At 39.9% G+C, this 18044-nt stretch overlaps 1 protein-coding gene across 1 annotated transcript in view; it reads left to right on the plus strand.

The window, feature by feature from the left end:
• Positions 1-18044, plus strand: part of SKAP2 (src kinase associated phosphoprotein 2) — a 159461-nt gene that overhangs the window by 111405 nt on the left and 30012 nt on the right. Inside the window, exons 7-9 of the mRNA XM_075922173.2 lie at positions 2854-2978; positions 3869-3932; positions 4470-4580. Of these exons, the coding sequence (XP_075778288.1) occupies positions 2854-2978; positions 3869-3932; positions 4470-4580 (300 nt within the window). The remainder of the gene's footprint in view (positions 1-2853; positions 2979-3868; positions 3933-4469; positions 4581-18044) is intronic.

Here is an 18044-nt window from a genome sequence, read left to right on the forward strand (position 1 = left end):
GCCGAGAGAAAGGATAGGAGCAATATAAAGTTGCATTCGGAAATGGGCTTTCAGAGAATAAATTTAGCAGGATGATTCGAGAACAAGTTGGCTTGATACTTTTCATTTCCCCCTGTAGTATCATTATCAGTGTAACTCTATTGCAGTGTGTGGCACACTGTAACGACCCAAGATACCAGATTACAAATCTATTGTTAGGAGGAGGAAAGACAATGAGAATGCTACCCTTTCACTGAAAATCATATTGTGTTCATAGTTATTTTCCCGTGGCCACTCCATCACACTTATACTGTAATCGGCAAAATCTCTGGTTTGAGTTGGAGATGCAGGAATTGGAAAATGAAATTTTCCCAGATCTCATAGAATGTAGTTGAAAAAATGCAGAATGTCTCCCAGCAGGCAGAAGAATGCATGCATGCCTAAAATATGCCGACACTAAAATAAGTAAGAAACTAGCTTCTATATTAAAGTAAACACATTTATGTCTGAGCTATTTTAATTAAAATGGTAAAAAGCATTTAACTTTTCACCACAGCAGAGCTCAGGATATCCAGAAGTCTATTTCTGTTGTAAACTGATAACTGCATGATATCTCTGTAAAAATACAAAAAAGGAATTTGCTCAGTGATGGCCTGGTCTTGCAAAGCCATATGCACATACTTAACATACACACTGTGGGCATGATCCAAAGCCTGTTGAAGTCAATGAGTATCTTTCCATTGACTTTACTGGGATTTGAATGAGGTCTGGGAGTGGTTCTATTATATTGAGTGGAACTGTTCACAGTGTGTAGAATTAAGTGTGTGTGAAAGTCTTTACAAGATCAGGGCCTCAGTTGAGACCTTCATTGTATATGTGACCAGAAAGGGAAAATTGCAATCCTGTAGCTAGCCTATTTTGTAAATTTGATTTATTATTAGCACTGGAGTTTTGTGTTTTGAGAGAGAAATCGAAGATGATATAAAAACACAATCCAAGACCATATGAATGGTGTATGCTGTGCTCTCATGTATTACAGGCTGTATTGCATTCTTTGTAGTCTAATTGTATTGTTTTTGAAGGAACTTGTAGAGGTATAGAGATCATTCTGGAGTAACTCTGAAAAATTGTATTACCATATAAAGCAGTCATCAGTACAAGTGAGAATTTCTCACAAATATTCCAAGATACTAAATTTGAATAACTTGCCTCATTTTTATCTTGACAAAATGGTTTTACCTTTTGAACCTGGTATTTGTTTATTCCAGCTGTGTGCTGCTGTCTTTCTGGGTTTTGATAAACTTCCAGCACAGAGAGTGAGAAATTAATGTATTCTACTTCATCTGCTCCCTGAGGTCATAAGTGAATGAACAATAATATTTCTAGACTGAAATGAATTTCATTGAAAAGGGACTTGGTTTAGCCTGTTGCAAGTTATTATTTCTAGTACCTGCGTCAGTATGATGATCTATAATTCCATGAATTTTGCACATGTGGAGAGGATGCGAACAGACATAAAATGTTAATATTATAGAACAGTAGTTAATAGACATAGCAAAAGTTATTGGAAGGAGTAACTAGGAAAAGGAGACAGAGAACTCATTTTTATACTCTTAATTTATTTGTGCTAATTTGTTGCTCAGCATTTACTTGACCTGGGTGAAAACGCACTCTGTTGTAGTGGGGCAGCACAAATAGATTTGGGACTGTGTGCACGTGGGGTTGCCAGCAAAGTAGTTTTATGGTGACTGTCTGTGAACCCCTGGCATGCCCAGGTAGCATCACATACTGACTCTGCATAAACGGGTGTATGGGTGGGTCAAGAAAGGAATCACATATTTTTATTTACAGAAGAAGCATAGAGCATTTTCCCATGTAATAGGGCTGCACAGCATTCCTCTGCATTATCCCCAGGATGGCAAGGGGAATAGGCCTTCAGCATCGTGCAACTCACTTTACAGTACAGATGTCAGCCATCTCTACTTGGAGTATAGCAGAATGGCATGTAGAGATTGTGGATCTTAGCATTATTGTTGTTACTTATTCACATTTTATTTATATTGGACGTTCCACATATAAAGACAGTACGGGCCGTATCCTGAAGAGTGTACAGTCTCTAAAAGAAGCAGAGGTACCTTAATCTAACCTTTTTTTGTGTTTCAACCCTGGCTTTAGTTGTCTGTAAGTCAGCCCCTTATAAACAAGAATCTTGAGAATCCATAGAATTGAGATCTGGAATTGTCTGTGATATAAATGTTGAACTCTGATCAAATTCAGTCCTCTTCTTGGCTTTTAATTCGCCAGTGGTAGTGTTAGGTGGAGAATTCTCTTGGGACACACTGCAGGTATTGAATGAACTTCTAAATTGATTCAGGAGTTTGCACAAAAGAGGTGCATCCGGAAGAGGATTCAGTAGAAAGAGAAGCTTTTACACCCGCTTAAAAGTGAATTTGAAGTTTACTGTTTTGAGGGAAGATGGTAATAAGTTTAGCATGAGGCTCAGCAAGTTAGAAGCTAGAAAGGTTTCCCCATTGAAACTGAGAGACTGACTTATGGTAAGCTTGTCTTGTGTGTTCCAGTTCTTGGCTTTCCTTTGATACAAGTGTCTCACTTCTAACTAAACAGGTCCACCATCTGCAGACATCTTCTTATGGGATTGCTTAGGCTTCTTATATAAAATGTACTTTAGTTTATACTTCCTTTTAAAATAAAGTCTTATCTCTAAAAGCATCATCTAATTGTTTTGCTTAAAACCTCCCTGTTCATTGTAATATTCATGAAACAGAAAAAAAAATCTGAATAAATGATAACCTGCTGGACCGCTTACATTTACTGTTGTAAATTAAGTTCTAACTTTGTTTTTATCTCCAACAGACAAACAACAGAAAGGTGAATTTGGTCTAGATGGATATGCCGTCAGAATGAATAATACCCTTCGGAAGGATGGAAAGAAAGATTGCTGTTTTGAAATCTCGGCTCCCGATAAACGCATTTATCAGGTTGGACTTCTTATGTCGTCTTGAAATTAAATTGATAAAACCGTTACGATTCCCATTATGGAGGCAAATCTCTCTGATACGTTAATGAAAAAAAGGAATGCTGTTTTTTTTACACTGTACATTCATATAATAAAGAAATACATTTAAAAATTAAGATTAAGCTCAATTACTATCTTTTTGAACAAGAGCAAGCAAATCCATTACTCTTATCTTTTGGTCATTTTGATGTTAGCATTTTATCTATACAATCTAGATGTAATTGGTCTACATGATCTTTGGGATGAATTATATTATAAAAATTTAGTTATCAAAGAAGAAACATCTGAGTTAAATGCATATTGTGTTGCTTAGGACTTTGCAAGGCATATCAAGGTAAAAGCACATATCAGCTATGCAATTCAAAGATCTATCAGCTAGGCATCAATATGGAATGTAAGTTTAATAAGTTTTAAATATCTGAGATTGCAGTTGAAAGCCAGTTAATTAAGTTGTCAGGTAGTGTGTTGGAATCTGACAAGAACATTTTTAAGAAAACTGTATCCAGCAGTCTAAAGAAATTCATGGGTGTCTTCTAATTGTCAAGGGCAAATTTTGTTCATCAGTTCTGGCTTTGACATTGATGAAGAGAAGCAGCTTTTTTCTGCACAGCTGCCAGCTGCTGATCAGAGTTTCAAATCCATCATCCTCTGCTTCAATTACGTAAATTTGTCAAAATTAACTGTACATTATAAGAAGCATCCTTGCAAGAAAAGTACCAGCAGACATGAAGAGAATTACTAATGGTTCCTTGAAGAAGTGACAAGAATGCTACATTTCCTTCCATTACCAATGTGATGTTGGTTATATTTATATTACGATTATAACTATTATTAATATTATGCTTATTGTAGTTTACAGCAGCTACTCCCAAAGAAGCAGAGGAATGGGTACAGGAAATCAAATTTGTACTACAAGGTAAGTCAATCTGTAAAACAATATTCTTTGTTTTTAATAGTGCTAATTCATAATAGCTTTATTTACTAATAGGTGTACAATATGTGCATAATACACAATAACCATTTTAATCCTGGCTTCAGATAGCTTGTGCTGTGTCTCATCTGCATTGTGCTTCTTGCATTACTTTTCTTCTTCTTCTTCAAGACTATTTGTTTTTCTAAATATTTTTATATATCTTAACTCTTTGTAGATAGGTTTATCCCTATACCTCTTGGAGAATCTGATAACCAAAAAGCATTTTACATGGTACCTAGAAGGGGACCACAATTTAACTTAACTTTCATTTTCTTCAGTTGGTATTTATCTTGAAGATCTTTTCTGACACCTGAAAACTAAAGTAGTTAATATACTTCATAAGGACCTATAAAAGCAATTTCAGCTGTTCTTAAGATTCAATAAAATCCTCTTAAAATAGTGTGCTGTATGCTGCACAAACCTCCATTTAGGCTCATCTTCTATTCCTGTAAATGCTAATTTTCTAAATTGCTGTTACAGACTTGGGTTCTAGTGTCATTCCTGAGGAGGAAGAATATGATGACATTGAACAAGTTTCTCCTCCAGTCACCACTGCACCAATAGATGATGACATTTATGAAGAACTTCCAGGTATTTCTGAAGTTTTATGTGACTAGAAAAATCTGATGTGTTTTGACAGAAGTTCAGTTTCCGGTCTGGTAACTGTGAGGGAGTGACAATGAGTGGCTAAAATTCTCAGATTAATATGGAAGCCCTTGTGTTTTGAACTCTAATGTTCTACTATAGTAATTAAAAGAATATGCTCCCTTAACCAAGCCTGAGTGAGGACATTTCCATCTTTGTTGAGTCAGGACATCAAAATCAGACAAATAATAAAAATATTCTTGTGGGAATTTTGGCTCATTAGCATTGTCTCTCCTAGGTAATTTTTTAATTAAAATATTGACTTGCCTTACAGATTTTTCTACCAACCTGTCCATCATTTTTTCTTTCTTTATTTTGCCATTTGCATTAAACAGAGGTTCTCCATGTACTCCATATGCTAGCAGCTTCTGTCTAATATATGATCTCATAAACCCTTGCAACAGTGCAATGTGTTGGGTTGGAAAGGTGTGGTGATGAACTGTAAATAAAGGCACTGGAAGCCTGACTTTGTTTTTTCATATCATCCAGCATGAATCTGATTATACAATGATTTCTTACTCTGGATCTTCAGACATGGTCAAACATTTACTCCTCTTGATAATCAAACGTAAATCTCGTAAAATTTTCTCTTGGCAGTAGGCCTTGCAGTTTATTACAGACAGTAAAATAGCAGGAAGACGTGTTTTATTCTTGTTTATGTTTTAGTAAGCTGTCTGAAAATGAGAGATTCAATTGTGATATGTAAAAGTAACATTTTAAAGCAAAAAATGACAATACTCAAATCATTTTGTATGCATCTAAAAGACTTACCCAGCATTGCCCAGGTCCTTCAAGACAGGGGCCTGGTGGCGGGATGGGGTCTCCAGAAGCAGAAGACTGGGGACTTGAGGGGTACAAGAGTTAGGACTGGGGAGTGAAGAGAAGCTCTGGGTTTGGGGGGGGGGGTGTCCTATTTGGGTGGGGCCTTTTCTCTCCTCTACCCCTCCAGCCCTTGTGGCTAGCAGGGGCCTTTTCTCTGCCCTCCTTCTTTGTGCTGCAGCCAAATGCCAGGGGAGGGAGGATTTAGGATAGCAGGGCTACTTACCCGGTTTAGTGCCAGGCAAGATGGCAGAGCCCCAGCCCTGCTGGCCACTTTCTTTGTAGTGCTGCTGTCCCCAGTGGTCTCTCTGCAGTATAGCTCTCTTCTGAGTGCTCGCTACTGCTAGAAGCCATTCTCAGTTTCGCGTCCCTCCTCTCTGTGCCCCTCTCTTTCCATGTTCTGGTAACCCATCCCATTCCCAATACTTCCTCTTCTCTTGACACAACCAAGCCCTGATCGTATTTTAAGTTCGGGTAAGAGAAAGTTGCATACCAAATTTGATGGCCCTGCTTCTTACCATTTAGGAGTTCTTGAACAAACAGACCCACAGACAGATGTTTCTAAAATATATAGGTAGAATTCTTTTTCTTTTGCTGTTCAGAGGAAGCACTGCTGTCAACCAGTAACTTAAAGGAAAAGATAAATTGCATGTGACATAGGTATAGTTTCCTATATTTGTTGCATGTTGAGTATTTTATCATGGACGGTGGATGAAGGTAGGGCTGGAGGCAGCCCTGCCCTTAGCCACACCCCTTCTTTCCAGGCTCTGCCCCCCTGCAGGAGCCAAAATGCCCACAGCACAATGGGGAAGTGGGGCAGCACATGGTCCCTGCTTCCCTGGCCCCAGACCATGGGGAGGGCGGGCCGTGCACAGCTCCAGCCTCCCCAGACCCAAAGCATGGGGAGGGAGGAGAGTGCCTGGCTCCAGCCTCCCTGGGCTGCATGCAGTCCAAACCTCTCTTTGCCTGGAACATGAAGAAGGAGGAAGACATGCAGCCCCAGCCTTCCAAGCCCAGAGCACATGGAGGGCAGGCACTTGGGGGGGTGAAGAGGGGAGCAGTAGGCATTCTGGGGCTGGAGTGTGAGCAGGGCCAGTCTGGCAGTTTCGGAGGACCATGCCTTCCCCTGCCTAACATATCCAACGCCTATGTATTTTGTCCATTAGAAAAAATAAAGTTGGATGGTACATTTTATAAATTGTACTCATGGAGTCTAGAAGGTAGATGGAGAAGTTCCCAGGTAGCTATGTAGAACTCAGAACAACCAGTAAGTGAAGATGAATGTGACAGTTATAGAGGAGCACAAATTATGTTCTCCTAGCTCTGATTTTGAAAAACAACAACAAAACAACCAAATACTCAGGATTCAGGTGGGCGAATAGCTCCTGCACTAATAGTATTTAGAAAAATGTTCTGTTCAGTTCATCCATACATGCTGATGCTATGTTGCATTCCACTGAATGTGAATACTTTGAATATTAAAAAGCAGGTAACTGTGTATCTGTTGATAATCTCAGTGGTTACATGCACCTGTAGTGCTGAGAGGCAGCTGGTTCCTCGGGAGCCAGGGCACACTGGAAGTTGCTGTTTAAGCCAGCTCCTGCTGCATACTGGCTCCCATCTGTCGGCTCTACTCCTGGAGAGCTGATACAGAGGCAGCAGCACGGGTTGGTAAGCTGTCTCTCTAGGAGCTGGTGCATGGAGGGAGCTGCCTTAAGATCATTATCATTCTGGAGATTCAAAATGAAAGGTGAATTTTAGAAAAAGCTTTTCCAGGAAGTATTTTGAACAATTTCAGATGATATATATGGTGAGGATGTGTGCATAATGAAGTCTTTCTTTAAAAACAAATCAGAGAAGACAGATAATCACCTTAAAGCAATCCCTTTAAAATAGATCTCAGTAAGGAAATTAAGATTTTATTACTTGTTTTGTAGGTACAGGCAGTCCCCGGGTTACGTACAAGATAGGGACTGTAGGTTTGTTCTTAAGTTGAATCTGTATGTAAGTCGGAACTGGCGTCCAGATTCAGCCGCTGCTGAAACTGATCAGTTTCAACAGTGGCTGAATCTGGACGCCAGTTCTGACTTACATACAGATTCAACTTAAGAACCCCAGGCATCCCCAAGTCAGCTGCTGCTGAAACTGATCAGTGGCTGATTCCAGGAAGCCCGGGGCAGGGGCTTCCTGTAGTCAGCCACTGGTCATTTTCAGCAGCTGCTGACTTGGGGACACCTGGGGCAGAGCAGCTGGGGTGCTGCTGGGTTGGTCCAGTGGCACCCAGAGCAGCGCTACGGGACCAACCGGCAGCGCCCCAGCTGCTGTACCACAGGCGTCCGGAGCAAAGCCGCGGAGCACGGGGGCAGCAGGACAGCCCAGACGCGCCGTGGCTATCCTGCTGCCCTCGGGCTCCGTGGCTTTGCTCTGCTTTGCTCCCCGTCCCCCTGGTCTGCAGACCAGGGGGAGGGGGAGGGGGAGGGGGAGCAGAGCAGAGCAAAGCCGCGGAGCACGCGGCCAGCTGACAGCCCAGACGCGTCTGGGCTGTCAGCTGGCCGCGTGTTCCACCGCTTTGGTTCCTCTCCCTGGTCTGCTGGAGACCAGGGAGAGGAAGGGCCCCATTCGTAACTGCGGATCCGACATAAGTCGGATCCGCGTAACTCGGGAACTGCCTGTATTACACTATTCTTGTGTGTAGGACATTTTTACCCTCTCATCTCTAAAGAGTAAATTAAATTTACTCATTTTTTCAAAATATTTTATTGTCGTTTCAAACAGTGAAATTAACATATTTATATGAGTAATAAAATGAAGAAAAGTTGGACGAAGGGCTTAGAAGCATACAAAATATACAGAAACAGTGAAAATCAATTGTAAATTTCATATTGATAGTCAGAAATTAGTACAGATTTTTTGTTTGAAATGTATGAAAGTTTTGTTTAGGAATCCATAATTTCCTAGGAACTACATAAATCTAGTGTCTGACGTGCCTGTATGGATTTGTTGGCAACACTTTGTATTTTGGGGCAGTACTTTCATTAGATTATTTATTTATTTACCCTCCCAGATGTGCTTATGGATATATAACAGTCATACATTAAAATAACTTTGGCTTTAAAGCCCACAAATTTAGAAAAAAGTTAAGATTCTCATATCTGTGACTTATCTTTTCTTATTGACAAGCTCTGGGCTAGATTCTTAGGTATGTAAACTTTCCATTTAGGAGGAGTGCTTTTTAAAAAAAATCTGTTGTTTGGTGTAGCAGCAGGTGGACATTAATTGATCTCTTTCCCTTCTTCCCATCTGGTTGAGAGGAGAGAGAGGATCTAGCAGCCTAAATATCTTGTTGGTTCATTCAGATGGTGGACATATTATCTCCTGTTTCTTGCAAAGAGAGCTAGCAAGTGCTTCTCAGCAGCAGACTCTAAGATCTATCATGTGCCCTTGGTGTCCTTTTGCAGGGTTTTATATTGAAAAATGTCCCCAGTGAGCATTACTTTGGTTCAGTCTCTTTTTGCCAGAGGTGCACCCAAAGTCCAAACATCTGCAATAACTGGCATTTGGTACAGTTGTAAGGTCATAAAACTTGTGACATTTTTTGAGTTTGAATATATGAAAAGTCTATACAGCATCTGGCCTTGCACTGTTGGACTTTTCACAGTTTCTATGACTTCCCTCATCCCCAAACAGCATGTTTTGTGCATAGAAATGTGCTGCAGTAAACCATAAACCAAATTGCATACGCAGTTTGTGATACCTACCCTAACCTTTGCCTACCAAACTTTGTTTTCAACTTAACATGGAACATCAAGATGATAGGCACATGTCCAGCCTAGTAACACTATCTGCCTATTCCCCCGCTTGCCATGGCTCATTTGTACTCCAAAGTGGCTTTCATTACTCCTTGATGGAAACTCCATATAGCTAAATGGAATTGTCTGCTTTTTATTATTTTTAAAATGCTTTTGTAACGCTGTTTTTATCTTTATCTGGATATGAATTTTACTCGTTCCAATTGTGACTTTTTTCCCCCAGTTTCAAATTTTGGGACTATTAAGTCAAGGTGGTGGTATTCTGTAACAATCACTGAATTTAAAGTGGTTAGTTTCTTATTCTACAGTAAATTACCTACATGCACTGTTGAGTAAGAGAGTTTTTCTTCATTCCACCTACTCCCATGTAAAACTCACTTTAGCTTCAAAGTTCCATTCATAAAAACTAGTGGTATGTGGCCTGACCCAACTGTTATGCCAAGCCATGTACGTTTATGGAGAAGAATAATATAAAGCCATGATCAATTTGATGAATGATGAATTTTATGCCAGTATTTCTTAGAAGTAATATAACATTTAAAAAAAACCACCACAATATAGAGTAAAATCTACACTATCTGTTGGCATTTTCAAGCTTGTTTACTTAAAATTTGATGGTTTAGGCTTGCATATCAAAAAGGTCGCTACTTCAAACCATATAATTTGATGTTTAAGAAAATCGTTCAAAACAAATTAACATGCATCACATTTACAGAAATTCACTTTTTATTTAAATAAGATATTTTATTTCCACCACTGATCAATCATTCTTTTTACTACTACTTCTGCACCTACGTTAAACTACTTTTGACACTATTGATTTGTAAAACCAATATGATGTGAACGCTATGTGACAGAAGTTGTTTGTTATTAAGAGATAGAATCCCATCTCGGAGGAGCTTGTCATCCTGGAGAGAGACAATCACACAAAGTAATTTTACTTGTATCATAGCTTTTTCACTGTTGACTACATTTTTGACAGCTGGTTTTATGTTAAGTATTAACAGCGCTTTGTTTATGCATGAACATCTTCAGAGGGTTATGGACCTAAAGTTCCCTCTGGTGAAAGCAAAATAGTTTTCTTTTTATCATTGTCCATATGTAATTAAGAAGCAATGTAATAATGCTAAAGCAAAGCATTGCAAATAAGTATTGTGGTAGGACATTTTACTAATCCTAAAAAAATGAGAAATTGTTTTTAAGTCACTAGGTCACAGTACAAGGTCTATTATACATATAGGCTATGTCTAGACTACACGTTTTTTCGAAAAGTGGCTGTTTTTGGAAAAAACTTCACCTGCGTCTAGACTGCCGCTGTGTTCTTTCGAAATTAAATTGAAAGAACACGGCGGTTTTTTCGATAGTCGTGAACCTCATTTTACGAGGAAGAACACCTTTTTTTGAAAGAGCTCTTTCGAAAAAAGGCGTTCTTGACCACAAGCAAGGCTTTTTTGAAAGAGAGCATCCAGATTGCCTGAGTGCTCTCTTTCGAAAAAGCGAATTGCTTTTTCAAAAAAAGTTGTGGCTGTCTAGATGATTTCTTTCAAAAGAAGCTTTTTCTGAAGATTCTTTCAAAAATGCTTCTTTCTAAAGAAGCATGTAGTCTAGACCTACCCATATATATGACAGAGATTCTGGGCCTACTCTGTGGTGCTCGGGTATCACTGTGATGAGCATGGTATACATATCCAGCTAAACTTGGGAACCCATATTCTTTGAATTTCTGATCTAAGGAGTGCAAGACCAAACTGTTAGTGCCCCTGGATACTGTTGAGAAACAGTACATTCCTGTAGCTACTTTGGGTTATTCTTCCGTAAGGTAAGCATTAAAGGGACACAACTGACCCAGCTGGATGCTGAAATAAGAGCTGTAGGGTGGCCCACAAAGTCCATCTTCCGCACCAGATAATGTAGACATAAATCGTTCTCTGTAAGATTTCCTCATCCCTTGCCCCCTCTCAGTGAACTTCTAATGATATAGGGACTGTCACCACTCCCAGCTTTCTTTCACCCTTCCCCCCCCCCTTGAAACTGAAGGAATTAAGCCAAGCAAAACATAATCAATAAGCAGGAGCCTTTCAACCATTTATATCTGTCTGTCTTAAGTATAATTAAAATGTATAGCTTATGTGTCCTTTTTAAACTCTCACATTTAGGGGGATAGTGAGTAAAAAGGTACAATGTCAGATTGATTTTAATGGGGTAAAAGAAGAAATTAGATGTACCAAAACAATACCAATACTCATTAACTGCTCCCACCAACCTGGCTCCATCCACTTTTAAAATATTATTCCTCATATATCCTCTTGAGTTCTTACCTCTAAAAAGATAGCGAGAAAAGAAATGACAAACAAAATCTAAGTTCCCAAAGAGTGCAATGCTGATCCTTGATTTATGGAGCTCGTCTTCCCAAAATAGGGAGAATTCCTGTTCTCCCTCTGAAAATCCAGGGTAGAGGGAGCAAAAATTTTAAAAACCCAACCAAACAAAAAAATCCAATCAACCAACCAAAAAACCACGGTGAGGAATCTGATTATGACATTGCACCAAGGCCAAATATCTCATATAGATGACTGGATCTGTTCAGGATTTCATGGTTTCCATGATACTCATCACATTATCCCAGGTGGTGTCTGAGTTAATTCATACAGTTGATTGCATTCTGACTGTGGTATATGGAAAGGGATTAGAAATGGGGGAAATTGATTGCTCCTTTATCATGGACCTTTGATTTGAAAGGTCAGATCACAGTTTTTCCTCAGGGGAGAAAGGCCTTTTTTGGTGGTTCATTTTTGGATGCTGATGGAACCTTAACACTTCCAGCTACCTCTGAGTGAGAATGTTCAAACAGACCACTCTGTCCAGGGTTTGATAGGATTACTGAACAGTTTGTTTTTCTCTATTATGTATACAATATACCCCAAATTCCTTCTCTACTGGAGAAAATGACACTAAAGGATTACCAGGTTATTTCCCACAATGGTTGGTTAGAAGGTCTTTGGTTTTTCTTTTGTTGGAGAACCTATAAACTGGTGTTCGTATATTTCTTATAACTTTTCATAGTGTCACTTGTAGCTCTACTGAAGGTTGCCTGTTTACAGCTAGACCTCTAGAGCAGGACCCTAAAGTTAGGTGATCTTAACTTATTCATAATTAATATCACAAAGTGTCCATATCTCTGTCATTTGTGTGTGCTAGTGAAAACATTGTGCACCAATGTTTACCCCCTCACATTGCAATATTTTGCTTTAAAAAAGCCTGCAGATTCTTGTGCCTAGTAGACAGAGCAACTTTCATTCCTCAGCCACAGCCCTTCTGTCTGATAAATGAATGGTGTTGACAGGACTTGAAGAGTTTGCTCTTTAGCCAGTCTGATTGTGATTACAAAATGGGGCCTTGATAGAAAATAAGGGAGGAAGGGATGTTGGAAAACAGAGGGAAAATGAGTTTTCAGATGTCAAGCAAATAAATATATGGTAACCTGTATTTAGATCTCCTGAAAACATTTAAAATTATGTGTTATTTAGAAGACACAGCAAAGATCAAGTGAAACAGTGTGCATCACTCAAAGCTGTTGTCAAAAAATTAGCAAGAGCAATTATTTTAAAAATTTCTCTGAATTTCTCATTTGAGAAATAGTTGTTTCTACACCTTTTCTCATCCTTCCCCTATTCTTCTGCTCAAAGAGAAAAAAATTACGCCTGGAGCTTTGTAAGTTTCATATTTCTCAGGCCCCCAAACACATTTCTTAAGAGGAGCTTTATACCTTTTCTTTTTGATAGGCTAGTGAATGGTCATGTAATCGGTTCATAAACATGTTCTTATTCTACATCTCCCCATTCTCCCTCATGTGGAGGAAGACAGTAGCAGATTGAAGGAAGTGAAAAACCGCACGTGTATAATATATGAATAAACAATGGCTTTTATCCTTTACAAATTCATTAAAAACATGATTTTTCCACGTATTTTCTCTCCCATTCTTACTATTATAGTATGTGGTTATTCTTCTGGTAACATAAGCATTATTTTAAACAACAAATGTACTATCTCATCCAAGCAATAAAAAATAGGTGTTTGATAATCTCTCCCCTTAGACAGCTTTTGGCATTAGAGTTAGGGTGAGGACTGTATTGCATGCAATCTTAGTGGGGGTCTTTTTTTTTTAATTTAACCTAATCTTTGACTGCATAATTAACTTACTTCCTGTCTTCCTGTCAACTTGTATTACCCACTCCTCATTATCTCCGAATCAGTGCTTCACAAACATGTGAATTTACTCTTGAAATACCCCATGAGATCTTATTTTTCTTCTTATGCTTAACCATCATGTAGCCGCTGGACCCAGTAACTTTCCCTGCATAAGTCATATTCAGATAGGGGCCAGGAACCTTAGCTCATTTAAATGTGTACATATTCTTGCAGATTATTCTGTTGGACCCACCAAACCTACAGATGTCTTTAGTTCCATGGAAACGTTTTCTGGATCAAAGGATAAGATTCTAACTATCCTTTTTGCTGTGATTCTGGCTGAGAGAGGCTTCTTCAATGTAGAGGACTCAGGCTGCCTTTTGAGGGCCCCTCAAAGTCCTGGTGTAAGGCATGGTGAGATTAAGCTACAGCACATAGTGCTGCACCAATTCTGTGCAGGGATGCAGCCAACATGATGGTCTTTGAAGGCAACCTTAACTCTGGTCCCCACAGCATGCCAGGGTCAGAAGGACAAAAGTTTTGTAATACCACCTGGGCTCTTGGTGAGGGCTGCATCTTCTAGAGCAAGGGTGGCCCCCTGTGGCCCTCAGCTTGCCTGGATCTAGCCCTTGAGGCTCTGGGCTCCCTCTCCCCAGCATTGGGGAGCCTATGCTGGCCCTCCAGCCCTCCTTTCCCCTGTTTTCCCACCAGGGGGCTGGAGCACACAAAACCTACTTGCCTAGGGGTCACCAGCCCCCAACCCAAAAAGGGTTCCCCACCCTTGTTCTAGAGATGTCATGAGTTGTAACTGAGGTGTATGATTATCCCTGCAGCATTAAAAGAATTTGAAACTAACTATGCTGCAGATACCATAAGATATTCAGGAAACTTTTGCAACTCCCTGGAAGTAGTAGTCTTGTAGAAGCCTAATGCTGCCCCTCTACTCCTTGTCCCCTCCTCTCCTCCTATAGCCTCTCTGGCTATGGTAGCCACACAATCATCATCTTTCCAGGTGAGCTTTCACATTGCAGGGGAAGAATGGTGCAAGGTAATGCAGACTAAGCATCAGTTTCCATAAGGAAATCTGGGAGGGGAGGGGAAGATACCATGGAGACTATCCATCCTTCTGACCTTATTCCTTCATAAATGAAGAGTACTAATTTCACAGAATATAAGTGTAATAACATCTGTTGGCCTTTGAAAAATGATATAGCATGCTGGAGCTATTTTTGCTTGCTTCTTTGTAAAACCGGTGGTCCCTCGATTTGAATCCCTACTGCTTATGCTAGTGCAGGGACAGCAGAGAAGAGAGGGGGAAAGAGAACAGGAGATATTGCCCTCAACTTAAGAAGATGAATATGGATTTAACTTGTTTACATATTGCTCCTTCCTTTTGTTTATTCAAATCCTCCCAAAACAAAAATATTTGTTGAAGCTAGATCTAGCTATGGTGAAACTGCATAACTGGACACACTTATGTTGCTTATTCGGGTGATAATCCATCTGTTACATATCTGCCTTGATTGGTAAAATTAAGTTTATAAATTGGGGACAAAAAAGTACTTGTCTCTTCCCCACAGTATGCATTTGCTCTTTATAGAGTTCCCGTTTATGTTTACATCAGGTCATTTTTAAGAAAAGGATACATCCTGGAGAAATCTCAATCTCTCTCTCTCTCTCTCTCTGTGTCTATCTCTCTCTCTCTCTCTCTCTCTCTCTCTCTCTCTCTCTCTCTCTCTCTCTCTCTAAGTAGGCCCTTATATGTTTACATTCCTTTTGAGCAAATAAGCAATGGCTTTCCAGTTTCATCTGAGTACTTCCTGTGTGTGTCTATCTTCTTTATGAGTACCTTGGTGAAGGCATTGATTTTTATTAATGTGGTAATACAAATATTAGTGTTTTTCCCCCAAAGAACAAGCTTATATGCTTGTAGCCTTTTGTCACCATAGTGAAATTTCAAACATAGACATATTATTATGCATTACAGACATAAATGCTTGAATAATTTTTAAAAATTAGTTCATTTCAGTGTTCTGTTTATTTTATGGACTGATCAAAACATCTTTCAACAATTCTTCTAACAATATGTGATTGGAATAATAACTTCACATGTTGTAGAATTCCATGCTGCATGCAGCTGAGAGGCATGTAAATACAAGCTGCTTATTTGCAAGAAGCTTCCAGATTTGCAATATGATTGCTATGGAAACCACATAATGAAAACCTTATAACCATCTGTGTGGTTTGATGGATTTTACTGCATAGCTGAGCTGTTTTTGTTTACTGTTATTAAAGTGTTGAATGGAATCTATTAACCCACAAACTGTGAATATCCATGGTATTAATTAATATTGTATAACGACGGTGTCTGTATCAAATAACACTACACAATCAAATACTAGCTAATAATACTGCTGTTAACATAAGAACTGATGTAGGTAGGTGACTGACTAATATCAGTTGGGGGAGGGGAGTTGCAGACTTTATACATATTTATCTTGGAGTTTACCAATTCTGTTGCACAAATGTATTATGCAAGCTAAACTTTAGTGCATTTTTATATTCATATAATCTGACTTTCTGAAAAACAAAAAGGAGGAAAAAATAGATTTATGTCTAAAAGTCAGATACTGTTGCATTCATTCTATTCACTTTAAATCATATGTACAGGTAGAGCCATTTGTGTTTGGGGAATAGCTCTGACAGTCTGCTGGTAGTAATTTACATATCTAACGTACAGTGCAAATTTTAGAATTTAGCTCAGAAATCTACTGGGGGAAAAAAGAGATTGGGGGAAAAAAACACTTAATATTTGCAGTTCCTCAACAACAACAACAACAACAAAAACCTTTTAACTTTCTAGTAGTGGAGATATGCTGTAACTGTTTTAATAGTGTAATCAAAGGCCAGATCAACACTACTGGAGAAAGTTGACTTAAAATATGCAATGCCAGTTATGAGAATAGTGTAGCCCAGGGGAGGCCAACCCGTTACAGGCAAATAGCCAAAATGGTGCTGGATATAGCGCAAAGAGCCAAGGGAAAAAAGTTGCTGAGCAAAAAAAAAAAATCCAGTTTGGCTTTTTGGCCACATCAGGCTCCCGATAGCCAGTGCCATTTTGCTTTGCTGTTCCGGATGGTTCCCCTTCACCCGGTTTCTAGGGACTCAGGGGCGGCTTCGTGAGCCTATGGGCAGGGAAAGAGCCGCATGAAGCTCGTGAGCCACGGGTGTATCCGGTGTCGATGTACCTTTAGTCAAATTTCTGCAGTGTCCCCACTCTGCGAGGTTCATGGGAGAAACTCTCCCATCGACTTCCCTTACTCCTTGCAACCCAGTGGAGTACCAGGGTTGACAGAGGTGCCGTCAGCAGTCAATTTAGAGGGTTCTTACTAGACCTGCTAAATCAGAACCTGGGAGATCAGTCTTTAGAGCATTGATCTTGGGGTAAGTGAAGACAAGTCCTGAGGATCCTTAACCTATTGCCATAGATCCAGATACGTTTCTTTGGGACATATACACAGCTCATCTAGAGTTCATGGGTTTGATTTGAGCACCTGTTGACCTAGCGAGAGAAACTAGAGAAACAGTTCACTTTCCAGCCGGAAGGGTAGAAAAGGAGGGGAGGGAAGAAAACTACAATTATTTTGAAAATCCCTGTGGCTCCGTCTGACACACTATCTTTACAGTGCAGTGCAAGGTCTGTCATAGTGTTTCCTGTCAATAATTGTTATTAGATACTACTAGATTTACTCGGCATTGCTCAGGGGCTTAATTCAATTAATTTTTGTTTTTTGGAAAAGACAATGAAAATGTACAAGCTTCATTTAAATCATTGCTCTGGGTAGGGCTGGCGATGAAGGGTTCAGTTTGCAGACTGCCCAGGGGAGAAGGGAATACCCCATCCTCCTCTCACCTCAGCAGCTTGCGGCTGGGGTGTGAAGCACCTTTCCGTGGCTGCTGCAGCTCCAGTGGGCACAGTTTGGGGATAGGTGCATGTCCTCCGGATGGGACAAGTCCAGATTCATCTGTCCCCTGCGCTCCCCTAGCCAGAGTGAGAAATGCAGCAAACCGTGCACTTTTCCTGATGAAAGGGCAGCAATGTTTCTGTACGAATCAGGGACGGGGGGCGCTTCAGCTTGGGGGCGGGTGTGGGGACATTGGGACTGGGACAATCCTGGATGGAGCGGGGAAAGGGGTGTTAGCTCCTTTCATCTGCCTGGTGATTGTCTCCTTTCTGTGTGGTTTTATGAGAAGCAATCCCATTCCATGCATATACCATTTTCCTGGACCAATCAAACCCTTATTTTGCTTTAAGTTATTATGAGAGGAAGCTGTATACCACATTTGGTGATCCTAGCTCTTACCGTTTAGGAGCAGTTCTTGCACAAACTGACAGACCAGACTCACTCAAACATATTGTAGATCTATGCTATGCATCGCTGCAAACATTGCAATGTAGTATCTGACCATCAGTGCATCTAGGCATTTGAAACTCCTGTTGATTACAGGCCCAAACTGTATTTAGGAGCTAAAGGTCCACTTTAAGCGCCCATGTACCAAGTCTTTTAGGGCTTGTCTACACTACGGAGAAGAT

This window comes from Pelodiscus sinensis, chromosome 2 (genome assembly GCF_052426305.1).
Source record: "Pelodiscus sinensis isolate ZL-2025 chromosome 2, ASM5242630v1, whole genome shotgun sequence".
NCBI classification, from domain to species: Eukaryota; Metazoa; Chordata; order Testudines; family Trionychidae; genus Pelodiscus; species Pelodiscus sinensis.